Source organism: Ostrea edulis, chromosome 2 (genome assembly GCF_947568905.1).
Source record: "Ostrea edulis chromosome 2, xbOstEdul1.1, whole genome shotgun sequence".
NCBI classification, from domain to species: Eukaryota; Metazoa; Mollusca; class Bivalvia; order Ostreida; family Ostreidae; genus Ostrea; species Ostrea edulis.
Window position 1 is genome coordinate 26,899,239 of NC_079165.1, and position 16,384 is coordinate 26,915,622.

General features: G+C 36.0%; 1 protein-coding gene across 1 annotated transcript; it reads left to right on the forward strand.

Moving 5' to 3' along the window:
- Positions 1-5,261: 5,261 nt before the first annotated feature.
- On the forward strand, positions 5,262-6,641 carry LOC125680840 (uncharacterized). The gene has a single exon (XM_048920622.2). It carries the CDS (start codon positions 5,382-5,384, stop codon positions 6,570-6,572), a length of 1,191 nt encoding a protein of 396 aa, XP_048776579.1. The 5' UTR covers positions 5,262-5,381; the 3' UTR covers positions 6,573-6,641.
- Positions 6,642-16,384: the final 9,743 nt, after the last annotated feature.

Consider the following 16,384-nt stretch of genomic DNA (forward strand, 5'->3'; position numbering starts at 1 on the left):
ATTGCACTCAGGAGAGAACCTGCTTGGCTAAAATGACCAATCATTCACGTTAATGCTTGATGATAGTGAATCGTCGATATTATCATTTTTTTTAATGCATTGGCTGGAAGTAAATACAAAATATGCATTAATCAAATCGCATCCCACTCACCGAATAACTTCAATACACATTCTGAAAATATCAATAGAGAAAATACATGTTCCCTGCTGACTCTATAATGAGCAATAAAGAACTTCATAGAGATTGTCAGAACTCATGTAAAAGTGGTTCACTCAATGTCAAATTTGGTCTTGTTGTCTACTAGTTATTGTCATTCGTTGTCCTTGAAAATCGATCACTTCAAAGGTCAGAATAGCATCATCTATTCCCCTCTTCTGACTATGAAATATGATATTAAAAACTACAACAACAACAAAAAGGGGGGGGGGGACAAAAGCACACAAAAAACCTCTTTACTGCTTAGCTTCAATATATTCAATATTCATCACTTCGAGCCATCATTCCTATCATTCGATACTAGAAGAAGCGTGTCTGGGGGGTGTGGGGGGTGTGTCAACCTACATATCTTACTTTCCATGTGAAAATAACTAACTTTCAATCCCTGCCTCCTCTCTCCGTGGTTCTACGTGCCTGGGTTTTCCTCAATCTAATTAAAATTAGATCCTTTGATCCGCTCACTTACATCGCTAGCGATAGACATGTACGTGAGCGGATCAAAGGATCTAATTTTAATTAGATTGGGTTTTCATTGTTTCGCAAAATATGTATACAACAGAGGACTCTGTTAAAGGAATTTTGGAAGAGGTAGTGTGGTCCTTGCGAGTTCGCCATCACCGTTCTGTAAAACGGCACAAATAATAATATCAGAAAACTATAGCGGTGGTGATATGATCCTATACGTGTACTTATAATGTTCAAAGCAATTGTATCGCAAAATTAGCAGATATTTGGAGAATTCTGGGTTATTCGTGATTGTGAAGTTAAGAAGGTATTGGCAATAATGTAATGTATTCATTAATTTCATTTATTATCGTGCACATAACATTATATAATATAATCATCACATGTTGTACGTTACACAGTGAAGTTCATAATAATATCTGATACATGTAAGTTAACATTATACATCTTTTGTAAGTGTATGGCAGTTTATATACGATTCTCGTATTATATGGTGAAAACTTCATTAATTGTTTAAACCTGTGTCTGAACCTTTTGTATATCAATTTTACAGTGAAATTGAGGTGCGTTTTAAAACCTAAAATTTCAATTTCGTACAAAAGGTTATAACTTAAATAGGTCATCGGAAATATTAAAGTTTAAGGTGATCGGTCGTCTGCACAACAAGTTTCATATCAATATTCGCTGTTATGCAAACTATCACGTTTTCCCTTGTAGTTAATTACCTCACATACCCAACAAACTAGACGGCGAAATCTACAAGATCCCAGTGCCAGTATTATTTATATATCTATACCCTTGGAAACATTGTTAATATAATTACAAAATCAAAGTTTTGTACCTCATGTACCATTGTGAATGGTTTGAGCGAAGAAATGAAATGTAGTAGAATCACGTTACGGGGTGGGGGTGGGTGGGTAATATGGGTTTAAAAAAAACAAAAAACTTTAGTCCCCACGATCTTCCATTGACAACAAAAACAAAACAGTGGCGGTCACGATTTGTCGGCAGAGACCACGGGCACCTGAAGTGTGGATAGTCTTATGTACATACCCCTCATTCTACCCAATAAAAAAAATTAATACATATATTAGTATCCCACAAAGTAGAAACTGATTTTGCAGAAAGACTTATGAAGGTGATGGATGGGGAAATCACATATTTCAGATGGTTTTATTTGATTCTATCTTTATATTTCATTGGGTAGACAGTAAGTTCTAAGGGAAAGGGGGGGGGGGTGTACATAAGACTATCCGCACTTCAGGTGCCTGTGGTAACACACGGTGCATTATTCTTAAGATATATCAAATACTATTTTCAGCATATTTTAGCCTATGAAATTATCATATATTGCAGTTGATGGAACTTACTGTGAACCAAATCGAAGGTAGTGATATTTGCAAAAGGTCCTACGACAAAACGTAAGTTTTTGTACAATGTCATCGCTATCGAAAATACGAAAGAGTTTTTTTATTTGGGTGTATTCTTATCAAGAAGTGTAAAGTTTAATAATGCAAAGAAACTATTAACAGAACAAACATCGGAAGCTCTGTTGTCGGTTAGACATGATTGATAAAGTCAATCAAATTTTACTTTATTTTTGTGAAATTTTTGGGCTATCCATGAGAATTTGGATATGATTGAAAAAGTACTTTCAATTTTTTAAATTTATCCCGATTCTGAAGTTAAGTTCCCCGACCTGTAAGGTGTTTGGAGAACGTGGTAGATACCTAACTATATATGTTTATTTATTCTTCAATACATACTATATTGTGTGACCTCCCCTTAAACTGTAGCTAATGTATGTATTCATTTGTTTGTACTTCGTGTACCAGTGACTTGGTTTTGAGTGAATAACAAACTGAACGTGTTAATTAGATTGGATGTATGACTAGATGTGGCTGACTTACAGGTAGATCAGTGTGTCGGGGACTGCGTGGAGGTAGCTAGCGTCCATTAACCTGGGTCATCATCTTCCTACGCGCGCGCGGATGTTTGCAGAAGTATCTTTTGTTAAGTGTTGAAGGAAAGCACACAGAATATTATCTATATTATCATGCAACATTTGTTAAGCTATAAAATATAACTAGAATTATTCTACAGCGCCTAAACATGAGAATAGTTTTATATATATATATATATATAATTATATACAAAGCAAAATTAAAAAAGAAAATTAGAGGGTTAATGTACTAATGAGTCAAATAGTGTTAATTTGGTAAATTTTTGTACTTACTTTTATAGGTTTTTCAGATTTGCAATGATCAAATTGAATTATATATATCAAATTAATTATTTTTGGTTCTTTTTCTTTATCTTTTCTTAGTTCCTATTACCCCCCCCCCCCTTCCATTTATCTGTTTTGTTTAGTTTCCTTTACATATATGCAGTACTATTCTGCATTCGTTCAAACTCCCTAGATTATTAATGCACCTTTCGTGCTATCTTCTTTTCACTTCGTATTTACGTTGAGACATTATTACTATCTTTTGCGTTGTACTTTCTTTCTATCATTATGTAGACAGTATTCCATATAATGAGAAGCCTTACATAGGCTCAACCTGTTGTCTACTCCTGATTATAGGCTCAGCCTGCTGCCTACTCCTGATTATAGACTCAGCCTGCTGTATACTCCTGAGTATAGGCTCAGCCTGCTGTCTACCCCTGATTATAGGCTCAGCCTGCTGCCTACTCCTGTCCTGGAGGTTATAAAATTTTTACCGTACTCATACTCAAAATCAGCCATGCTTGTTTTGAGTGCAACTCTGAGCAAGCTCCGAAGCATACTCGAAAAATCTTGAGCATGTTCTCCATTTGAGTATGAGAATAATTTTATAAAAGTTTTATAACCTTCACTACTGAGTCTGAGTATGATTTAGAGCACAGAGTTTGAGTATGAAAACGTGCTCAGAAAAGTTTTATAACCTCCAGGCCTGATTATGTTATATATGATAACACATTGTTTAAGTAAAAAACTCGGCTTATATTATTATTAGTGACCTTTAAGGCTTTTAGCAGTGAATCTGTCTTCCTGTAAAGGATTAAGTGCCCTATAAATATAATTTGTAATTTTAACTACATGTAAGTGTAGATACCCGTATATTCACGCGGTCTGTGACGTATATATTACTTTGTGGCTGTACAAATACTTTTTTTTTAAAAGGGCATTAGCTGTGAAAGAGATGGCAACCTTCTCTTTTAAAAACTCTTAATGGCATAGAAATATATATCAATGACTAGGCTAATGGCATAGGAATATATATCAATGACTAGGCTGATAAAAACATTTATTTTGTACAAAAACAAGAGAAACCTAATAAAACTACGTTAGATAACCGCTTTTAGTGTAAGGAAATATATATGGAAGAATTATTGTCTTCCAAGACAATAATTCTCTAATCACCAAAACTACCCACGCATGTGCTTGCTTTGAGGTTAAAAAGTGTTTGAAATAATTAGATACTGGTGTTATTGCTGAAATATATATTAAAGAGCAATTTTCATTACTTCAATTTTTGGTGACAAAATGATAGCTAATGCCCCCCCCCCCCTTTTTTTTTTTAAAAAAAGCTTTACAGATATATTTTGAACGATCGTTTTTACAAATTCGCTTTAATCTACGTGGAGAGAGAGAGAGAGAGAGAGAGAGAGAGAGAGAGAGAGAGAGAGAGAGAGAGAGAGAGATTTGCGGCTTTTCATAGTATAACATACCATGGGTCTTTCTCTCTCCCTCTCTCAAGCGAAACAATAAGAAAAATACATAAATAAAAACAACCCCGGGCCCGAAAGAAAAAAAAACCCACACACAATACAAATAATATGTACATTGGATTAGGTTTTAATCACTTTTTTTATAATATAGGATCTATACATGTAGTTTTTTATAACCACAATCCTAAAATTAATCCATTTTAAAAATAAAAATTTATATCCATGATGTATTTGACAGGATGGTCAGATTCCAGCATGAAAACTTAGATCATTTTCGTATTCTATATATGGCTATATTTCATCGTATTTATTTGTTTTTGTACACTGATTTTCCAATACGTAACTGTGAAAGAATGCCACTTCATTGTTATTTTTCATGAATGAAATTCTTCTTAAAACCCCCAAAATGACCTTCCCATCAGAATGGCACGGGAGATTGAGTTTCAATATCTTGTGATTAAGGTCACTGTACTATGTAACACTGAGAGCCATTTTTACAATAAAAATCGTGTAGTAGTAGCTAGCAGGATCGGCCAGACTTAGTAGGTCAACCTACACAAATGTTACTAACGCGAAAACAGTATAGCTCTAGAGGAGAGCGTGGGCGAAAGTACGATGTAACACCCACACAGAGAATATTATACATACAGCCTCACCGGGCTCGCCTTGTTGGTCTGTCATGTTATAATGTTATTGGTTATTTCATTTACATTCAGAATAACAAAAAGAAAATCAATGCAATGGAAAATTAATTCTATATATAGCTTTGGGAGAATAAAAAAGATTAAAATAGATCCGTTCGAGTGTCTTCGGGATTTTAGATAGAATCTAGTGGTAAACCACCTGGTTATCGATAAGTGAGTGTGACGTCAATGATCCGTCTGACGCAGGCCGGTGGTATTTATAAACATGTGAGATTTAATACTCGTGTTCAGATTTAAATGAAAACGAACGAGTGCGGAGTGTATGTGTTCAGAGATTGTAAGTGATGTTACCAGTAGAAATCAAGACGACGGAGCGAAATGTGCCCCAGGGAGGCGATAAGGGAGAGGTTTGCGTACCAAAATACTTCGAGGGCATTGTTCCATTCAACAAAACGCACAAAAACAAACTCCGACCTGTTGATACTCGAACAAAAACAAATGGTTTTAGACTCTGGAAACATTCAGTGGATCTGAGTGGATACAGACCAGAGGATATTCAGGTAAATTGTTCCGGTGCTTACTCAGTTACAGTGTCTGCAAAGAAACCCAGGGGCGTGGAAAACGAAGGGCTCCACGTGAAGAGAACGGTGTTCGTCCCGAGCCAGGTGGACATGTGCAACATAAGCAGCTTTGTATCCGATGATGGAAAATTGGTCATTCAGGCCCCGTATCTGCCCGCCCCGTGCAAGGAATCATGCAAGAAGTGTTGTTTAAAGAGGAAATTGAACGAAACTTCAAAACAATCTCAGGGATTTATTAACGCCAAAAAGCTCAGGACAGATTCGATCGATAATGCTAACAGGACAGAAAATCAATCTGATTCAGAATCATCTGATGCGGAGGCCGATCGACGTCATATGAGGGGATCGGTGTCTCATCCCATGGTATCGGTGAATTCCCCCCGCGAGACCAGGGAGGGGCGCTCCGACGGGGGAGCACAAGCGATTGACCTCACCAATCCCAATTATACACCCAAGTCAAACACGACTAAGAGTTACACTGAAGACTCACCCAGCGACAATCCTAAATCCCTTCCCGGCTCACAGTCCCTCAGATTTCATCCCAACCCCGAACCTCATCATGCCCAAGTTACCTCTAACTCGCCATCCGCCAAACAGTTCCCAGAAACGCTTAAAAGCGCCGCCAAATCCGTGACCTCTAATGTCATGGGGATTAGTGATGGTTCTGATGTTTCCTACAAAGACATTTGCCGACTTCCGTCCACCCAGCGCCAGACCGTGGCCCTCAGTATTCCGATAGAGAATTTCTTCCCGGACAGAGACAGTATCGTTATCTCTCTTCAAGACAACACACTCACTATAAAAGCTACCAGAGTGTCTAAGGTGAAGCACTGCGAACTCTCGGAACTCTTCGTTAAGGAGCTTGTGTTTCCGTCCCACTTCGATTGCAGCTCAATCAAACTTGCCAAAGACCCCCAAGGATCCCTCATAGTGACCGTCAACAAAATCGTATGAGTTTGTCTGTTTGTCTGTCTGTTATTTATTGTATTTATGTTTCATTAAAATGGCATTATTGAACGTGTACTTCAGTTTTGTAATTTGTTGATTATCAAAATAAATGATAAATTGATAACATGCTAATACTATTTTATTTCGAGGTGCTGAGGTTCTTTCTTTATTTAACATACATTTACACGGACTTGATCAGGTGATGGTTTGTAAATTGTTCATGTGTTCTGGCTTTTATACAATCTATCTATTCGCTTTTACTAGCTTTATTTTATGTATGTAAAAGTGCAGTCGTAATCGAGGACACCTTATATAGGCCTATATATTTTCAGACAAAATTGGCTAAAGAGCTGTAAAGCGAAAGTGTTAGCAGAAACTGATCGTTGTTTATTGTGTGATAATTTTGGATTTTATTCTTATATATGTATAAATATAAGTAAATAGCCACACAAGTAATAGTATGATGAAGAAAAATCAACGTCGAAAATATCTCAACCGGTTTCATTTTCAATCTTCTTGGTTTCCGTTTTCAGAAGTTTTTTCCCCCAAATGCTTCTCAACCAATCAGATTTGACTAAATTACACAAAATATAATAAAAGAAGACGACCAATCACAGTATATGTACATATGCAACCTGTAATAATGTGGGTGATATTGAATGTATGAGCGGGAGGCCATAACAGATATGGATAACAAAAAAAAAAAAAAAAATGAATTGAAAATTACATGTAGTGTTTTGTTTGAAGTATTTTAGTCGCACATATTTCATTAGCTCCCAGTTTATGAAAGTATTCAACGAATATTGCACGTAAGTGAGGTTAACATTGGATATTGTCAACCCGAAAAAACCCTCACCGACCAAGGTGACTGCTTTTTCGAGGGGTGACAATTTCCAGTTTTATCCTCGCTTGCATGCAATATCTAATATATCATACTGAATGTTAAAGAATATTACAATTGGCAAACTTTAAACGCAGTGTCGTATGTTGATGGTGAATTCCAGCAGTCAACAATATTGTGCAATATACCACCCGTCGTCAAATAATGTTGACCGTTGCTACGTTTTATCACGCAGGGTGGCGTGGTTTTAACATCCAGAGGGTGATAGTATTTTTTTTCTTAACAGGATTAAATCGGTGTTAAGTTTAAATTTGCTGAGCCCCCTCCTTCCAAAGTCAATTAATATTACATGTACATATTCAATAGTGGTTTCTAACCTGATCATGTTTCTAACATTTGAATGAAAATATCAATTGTTAAGCGTTTTTAAGACAAGTAACTCAATTAAAGTGTTGATATAAAGTTCATCAGAGATTCTGGAATATTTAAATTACTAATACCATGCCTTATTCAAATAACCGACCTTTATTGATATACATAATTATATGTTTATTTAATGTACATGTAAGTAAGAAATTATTAAGTCTATTTATGATATTAATTAGTATATCGACAGTTGTATTTAAGGTGAAAACCCCGTAAATTGAAAGAACTTGTGTTCAAACCTTTTGATAATATGCACTTATACAGTGAAATATTTTCAAATCCAAAATGCGTTATTCCTGCTTAATTAAGCTTTAAAGTATGTACAACAGGGTGAATTTGGTATGGGCGTTGGTTCAGCAAACTTATTTGACAGCCTGTGTAGACATACATAGGTCGGTAACCTGAATTCGATGTATATAAGTTAGAATGTGTCATCTAAAAGTTAAAATTTGTGACTATGCAAAATTAAGATGCTTTATATTACAAAATTAATGTTTCACTGGTTTGTTTGTATACATAAAAAGACTCGAGTCCTTGTTAACATAACATAGATTTAAGGCTAAAATGTTGCTTTTATTCTTGCATTCAAAAGGTTAAAATTTTGACTGTCAACATCAAATGAGTTATATTTTTAATGTTTAACATCAGAAATGTAATTAAATTTTTTTTTTTTTTTCAAAAATCGTAAACCAGTCCCTTTAAAATATCAACTAAATATGCGAACTTTTGCAAGTGAGCACATCTTCCAAATCTACCCAGTCAGTCAATGCAACGTTGCCTGTCTCATTTAATGACAATAACATAAGGATTGCCTGAATCATGCGATCGCTATCAAATTTTAAGGTGCATGTACAAGTTCACTATAATGCAGGCTGTCAGAAGCACGTGACACGATACTTTACACAGATGTTACACAGTTGAAAAAAAACCCAACCATTTTATTACATGCAATAAATTTAATCCAGTTTTGAAATTTACTGATGATTAAAAATTTATAGACTGGTGACTGTGATTAAATATCGTCCATTTTCTTTGTGTCTCATTGACGGCGATAGGAGAAAGGAGGGGGGGGGGGGGGGGGCTGGTTTTAATCCGACTGAATCTCGTCCATTTTCTTTGTGTCTCATTGACGACGATTCCGGGAAGAACTACATTTGTACGTGTCAATAGAGTTAAAAACAACAACAAAACCAAACAAGTGAAATTATAACAGATCTATTGAATAATTCAAAGCACTGCATATGTACCTGAATTATAATACAATTGTACATGTAAGTTCTAACTACTCTGTAATATGAAAAGTGAAGATAACGAACAGTGATCAATCTCATAACTCCTACAAGCAATACAAAATAGATAATTGGGCAAACACGGACCCCTGGACACTCCAGAGGTGGGAACAGGTGCCTAGGAGGAGTAAGTATCCCCTGTTGACCGGTCACACCTGCCATGAGCCCTTCATCCTGATCAGGTAAACGGAGTTATCCGTAGTCAAAATCAGTGTGCCAAGAACGGCCTAACAATAGGTAGGAAACACATCAGACAGCATTTGATCCAATGACAGGTTGTATTGACGAACTAGATTGTTATAACGACCATAGAATTTGCGAAATGCTGACTTCAATTCCAAGTAATAAAATGCATTCTGTTTAAAGAGGCATTACTCTGTGAAAGTGATGGCAACTTTTTTTCCAAAATCTTTCAATGGCATAGGAATATGTATATTGATGACTAATAAAAACATTTATTTTGTACCAAAACAAGAGAAATCTAATAAAACTACGTTAGATAACCGCTTTTAGTGTAAAGAAATATATAAGGAAGAATTATTGTCTTGCAAAACAATATTTATTTAGACACAAAAATTACATATTCATGTGCCTGCTTTGAGGTTAAAAAGTGTTTGAAATAATTAAATACTTAGATACAGAATATAGAGCAATTTTCATTAAATTCAATTTTTGGTGACAAAATTACAGCTAATGGCTCTTTAAATAAAAGCATGTATTACATGGGTGATAAAGCATATCTCGTGTAATAAAGCATGCCCCAATACGCCGGGTTCGATATACGTCCGAGTTATTTCCCTTTGGAGAACTCTCGTACATAATAAGGCGCGAAACAATTTTTGTCCACGCGGGAGTGGGACAAATATTCATCACTACATACAAGTGAATGTGCTCACTGAGTTTCTCATACGCAGTTTCATCACCAGAATTCAACTGATACACAAATTGAGTGATTAGCTAGTATTCAAGGAGTAAATAAATACATGAAATTCTTATCATATCACAGTATTTCTGTGCTCGTACGTATGATGTGGCGGATTTAAGGGGGTGCAGCCGGCGCACCCTCCCCTCCCCTAAAATGTTCAAATTTAAGGTCAGTCGTGGCCTCTTGTTTAGAAAACTGTAAATGATAAAAAAATTCTTCCACTCTCGGAGAAATAAATGACAAAATCTTTTGATTTATTCCAGGAGTTTCCGGGGGCTTCATTCTGGACCCACTGGGGGCCTCAAGGCGGCCCCCAGCCTCTAAAAGTTGCCCCTCCACAAACCGCAATTCCTGGATCCGCCCCTGGTATCATATCCAGGATATTACTTGCAAATATGACTTTGTAATAGGATTAAAATCCTCGGTACCTAAGGGCACCTCTTGTGATTGGAGGGTTTGACCGTTTTGATACTCTTTTTATATATTTGGTCACCCGCACCTTAATTTCTTTTGGATTTGAATTCTGTTTGGTCAAATTTTGGGGTATGTTTTCACACTTTGTGTCAGCCGTAATGACAACACAGTTCAACAGACAAAGACGTTTATTTATCAAAATAAAAAGAAAAGAAAAATATAAATAAAAGATTCAATGATGATACAAAAATGATAAGGAAAATTGCTGTCTCTGAATATAAGAGTATATGCATATATAATGATAATAAATAAACTAACCCCCAACTCAGGGTAGAGACAAGTTATCCTACCTTACTTAGACGGGGGGGGGGGGGGGGGGCGGGGGGGGGGCTAAGAAAATGAAAACCCTATTAAATCATATTAAATCATGTATATTTATTTTCCTAACTTTTAGGTTTTGGGGTCTAAAATGATTTAACAGGAGCTATCAGAGAAAGACTGGTGCAACCTGGTAAATACCTAATAAACCTGAATCTAAAGTGAGATACTTAGTACAGCAAGTTAATGCTTTCTAAGCCCCCCAACTAACTAACGAAAATCAAAGTATTTATACTAACTTGGGACAATAGAAAATCATAACTTTGAATATACTGAATAAAATATTGAGGGTATGAACTTTACCCGTATTTTAGTACCACCCATAGACGTTAAACATGTACTTCCGGATAATTATCCAATGAAAATCAAGGTTACTAAAGTTAAAGATTGTTTTGATGATTGAACGCTTGCGCAGAAATTGTCAAATAAGACTTACTGAAGGTCAGAGACAGATAAATATACAAAATAAAACATAAAATAATATGCATATAAATTCATTTCTGCTACAACTTGATTTTGTTTTCACCTTAGTGAAACATTTCTTTCAATAGTACTTGTATTTCATACATTTACATATTTAAAGAGAAGCCGCTTTGTTAGATTTTATCGTCTTCTTCATTCACTAAATGTCCACTCTATTCCACTTCATCATTCGAAGTTTCACTAAATGCACCTCCTACACAGAAGAGCTCTTATCTCGAAACTGGCGGTCTAGTCACACAAGAATATAATTACGTCACGCACTCACCCAAATTACAATTCTGTAAATACATGGTGTTTTGGTCAGCGAAAAATAAAGTAGTCTGCTCATAGTTTTCTTTCAATAAGTCGCATACCACCATCTGGTGTATTGTCACGAATGACTATTCACACAAGCCCATGGGAAATAACTTTCCATCTATCCATTTGCAGTTTATTAGCTCACCTGAGCTGAAAACTCAATTGAGCTATTCTGATTACATTTTGCCTGTCTGTCCGTAAACTTTTCAACTTTTAAGCTCTCCTGAGCTGAAAGCTCAAGTGAATTACTTTGATCATCTTTTGTCTGTCATATGTCCGTCCGTCTGTCCGTAAACTTTTCACATTTTCATCTTCTTCCCCAAGAACCACTGGGCTAATTTCAACCAAACTTAGTACAAACCATTCATGGATAAAGGCGGTTCAAGTTTATTCAAATGAAGGCTCATGCTCCCTTCAAAGGGGAAATAATCACGAAATGCAAAAATAGGGTGGGGTCATTTAAAAATCTTTTCAAGAACCACTAGGCCAGGAATGTTGAAATTTACATGAAATCATTCCAACATAGTGCAGATTAAATTTTTTAAAATCATAATCCCCGGGGGTAGTGTGGGGCCACGGTAGGGGATCAAAGTTTTGCATGTGATATAGTGCAGATTCTAGTTTTGTTTTAAATCATGTCCACTGGGGGTAGGGCGGGGCAACAATAGGGGATCAAAGTTTTACATATAAATATGTAGAGAATTTTTTTGAAAATTGTCTTAACCACTGGGCCAGAAAAGTTTATATTCATATGAAAGCTTCCTGACATAGTATAGATTCAAGTTTGTTAAAATAATGATCCCTTCATGGGGATAGGGTAGGGCCACAATAGGGGATCAAACTTTTACAAATAATTATATTTGGAAAATGACGACGTTTTACATACGAATATATAGGGAAAATCTTTTAAAATCTTCTTTTCAAAAGTGACAGGGCCGGAAAGGTGGAAATTTACATGAAAGCTTCTTGACATAGAGTGGACCCAAGATTGTGCAATTCATAGTACTCAGGGGTAAAGTGGGGTCACAATGGGGGATCAAAATTTTACATACGAATATATAGGGGAAATCTTTTTAAAAGCCACAGGACCAGAAAAGTGGTTTATATGAAAGCTTCTTGACATAGACTAGATCCAAGTTTGTGCAATTCATAGTACCCAGGGGTAAGGTGGGGCCACGACAGGGGATCAAAGTATTATATGCTGATATATAGGAAAATCTTTAAAATATATCTTTAACTATTTAAACTAGGACTTTCATATTTTGTGTATACATCCTTTACAGGAAGACCTTTCATGTGATGCAATGGTGTTCGATCTTGTGATCTTGACCTGAAAAATTTACCTCCTTTTGATAAAATTCTAACCTATGAAGGTAGATCTTTCATATTTTGTACATGTATCTATATGTCTTATGGCAAGACCGTTCATTTTATATCATGATCTTTGACCTTAAACCCGGAGTCTGGCCTACATTTAAGAAAACATAACCTATTGAATATATCCAGAACTATTTTAGGTGGAGCTTTCATGTTTTGTCTATAAAGTCTTTATGGCAAAATTTAGTTTTGTGAAGTTTGACCTTTTGACCTTAAACTGGGAGCTAGACATACTGACTTATTCAATATCTCCTAAACTATTTAAAATTTCTTATGACAATACCGTTTATTTCATACTATTACCTTGACCTTGTCACCTTGAAATTTGATATATTTTTAAGAATATGTAACGTATTAGTTATATTTAGAAGTATTCAAGGTAGGGCTTTCATATTTTGTATATATATTCTTTATGACAAGACCACCTTGTGATACAATCATACTTGATCTTTTGACCTTGACCCACTTTCTTTAAAAACCTGACATAATCAATATCGTCTGAACTATTTAAAGAAAAGCTTTTATATTTTGTATACAGTTTTCTATGACAAGACCTTAATTTATGTCAGTGTTTGGCCTTGTGACCATTTTACCTTGTGCTTATCCAGAACAACAAGAGCATGATAGTTATATTGATAATGAGGCATTTCTGTGTTATGTGAATCCATTTTCAGTTATGTTATAATCCTTTGGGGCTAGGTTAGGGCCATAATATGGGGTCAAAAATTTTTATGGGAATAAAGATTGATAAAAATATCTTAAAAATCACAAAAGCTGAACAATGTTATGTCCATGGGGACTCAGGTGAGCGAAGTGGCCCATGGGTCTCTTGTTTTAAAACTGGCGGATTTGGGTCCTGTTAACAGTTTTGATGCTGTCTTTAAATCCGTCCAGACGGGAGACGTTAACAGCATAGGATGGTAATCCATTCCGTAGTCTTACTGTCGATGGAAAGGACTGTTGATGGCTCTGAGTCCAAGATGGTGAACAGTACGGTAAAGCACGGCGACATTTGTTTTGCGGTCGTGTAGTGTCCATCATTGTAGGTCTTCTGACACCCTAGATAGGCTGCTGATAATTCTGTAATTCACAGTGACGAAGCGTGCTGGTTTTCTTTGCATCATTTCCGGTTCATAGATGTTTCTCTGAGTTACCGGGTATAGTGGAAGCGTGCTCCACAATTGTTCTCACTAAGATAGAGTAACCCTGCGTCTAGAGGGTCCTTGGACAGGTCCTGATGTTACACCTGAGGAAAGTATTGATATTGTATGCTTTCTTCGTAACTGTCCCAATATGTTGATTTCATGATAAGTTGCTGCTGATGTTGAAACATAGTTATTTTTGCGGAGTTTACTGTGGACAAGCTCTTTCCCTGGATGGTGTAATTTCTGATGGTGGGCGTCCTCTTCTTTGTCACGTGCAATACTTCACACTTATCCGGGTTGAATGACACTAACCGTTTATTTTCCCATAGTTTGGGGACTGTCAAGTTCTTGTTGGGGTTGGTTGGTATTCTCCTTTTACTGATCTTTCTGTAGTCAGCAAAGAGCCAAGCTTTAGATGCTACCAGTTCCGGCAGGTCATTGATGTATAATTAGGAAGAAAATCGGGTCCATCACTGTTCCCTGGGGTACTCCGGATGTAACATCTGAAGTTTCTGATGTATTTCCTTTTAGTATAACCTGCTGAGTTCAGAACCTTCAGAAAACTAGTGATTCCTTCCAATGTGCCGACTCTGATTCCATAGTAATGACGCTTGTAGAGAACTCCAATGTGCCGCCTTTGATTCCATAGTAATGACGCTTGTAGAGAAGAGTAAAACACAATAATATATATACATGTATATATTGCTTTCAAACTTACCGAGTTTTTGTGCAAATGATGATGATGGTGATGATGATTGAATATAATTTAACGTCCCTCTCAAGAATTTTTCACTCTGATGGAGACGTCACCATTGCCGGTGAAAGGCTAAAAAAAAATAGGCCTATGCTCGGCGCTTACGGCCTTTGAACAGGGGAACTTTATCGTGCCACACCTACTGTGCCACGGGACCTTAGTTTTTGCGGTCTCATCCGAAGGACCGCCCCATTTAGTCGTCTCTTACAACAAGCAAGGGGTACTGAGGACCTATTCTAACCCGGATCCCCATGGGGCAAATGTATTTTATATTTCATTACTGGTCTATGTTAATGTTGAGGCTACATTTTCTATTTACATGTAATTTGATACAAAGTGGTAGGAGCCGGAAATTGCATACAAACTGTGGTGGAAAACCATTTCCATTCAGAATTTATTCTAAAATTTCGTATCATTGCACAGGACTGCTAAATGATTAGAAGCTGACCTTTTTGCACCTAAGACTTTTTGGAGGAGTTGTCTGCCCTTTGTAAAAATAAGAAAAATTTAATTTTCTAAAAATGTGTGTGGTCAATGATTAATTTTATTTCATATTTTCATAAAAAGAAAGTGTATGTAACTTTCTACCAAGAGATTAGTATGAAAATATAATTTGTTTTTAAAATATTGTAATAAAACATGCTTTCCCCATATACTTCAATGTTAAATTCTAGGTGAAATAAATCAAGCAGTACACAAAATTTTGAAAATTCCTACGGTGGGTTATTTTTATTTGATGAACCCTTCAAAATGATAGCATGATTACAAATATTCCACCATCCATTTATTAGAAATGAAATATGGTCATTATACATTGAATGGACTCTCTCGATGGGAAATGAAACTACAGTTGTATCGGAACTCTCTGTTTATCTTGCCATTGATTGATATCTTAAGTGCATAGGTAATATGAATATTAATAACCATACCTGTGTAAAGTGATAGTTATAAATTCTACGTTAGATTAACTGTGATATATAGTGCAGATAATATGTATATTAATATTTACATCTGTGTATTTTAACACCTTAGATTAATTGCGATACGTAGTGAAGCTAATGTAAATATTAATGATTATACCTGTTTTAAATAATCGACATGATTACTATAGGTACATTAAACCAATTGTAATCTCTCGTGATCAATGGTAAAACATAAAGATTGCGAAATAGATATCACCATGGACATTACATACAAACTTTGCGAAACAGTTGAGAGAGTGAGGTCCTTGTCTCGAGATTTTGACCAGTTCCTGATAATAACGGACATGACCCGGGTATAACATCGATGCGGGTATATATGCATGGGACTTCATTCCTCATAATACGATCCAAGAAGAACGATACTAACTAACCCCCCCAACCCCCCAACCCCTGTACTAGTGCTCTTGGATTTATACTTAGATTGAACACTTCATAGTAATGTGACTTAATAAATTTGTCAACAAAGAAACGTTAGACGCTGTGTTATACTACGCTAAATTAAATAC

Bases quoted from the DNA above. Each gene is read 5' to 3' on its own strand.
- LOC125680840 (XM_048920622.2), top strand. From the start codon at position 5,382: ATGTTACCAGTAGAAATCAAGACGACGGAGCGAAATGTGCCCCAGGGA.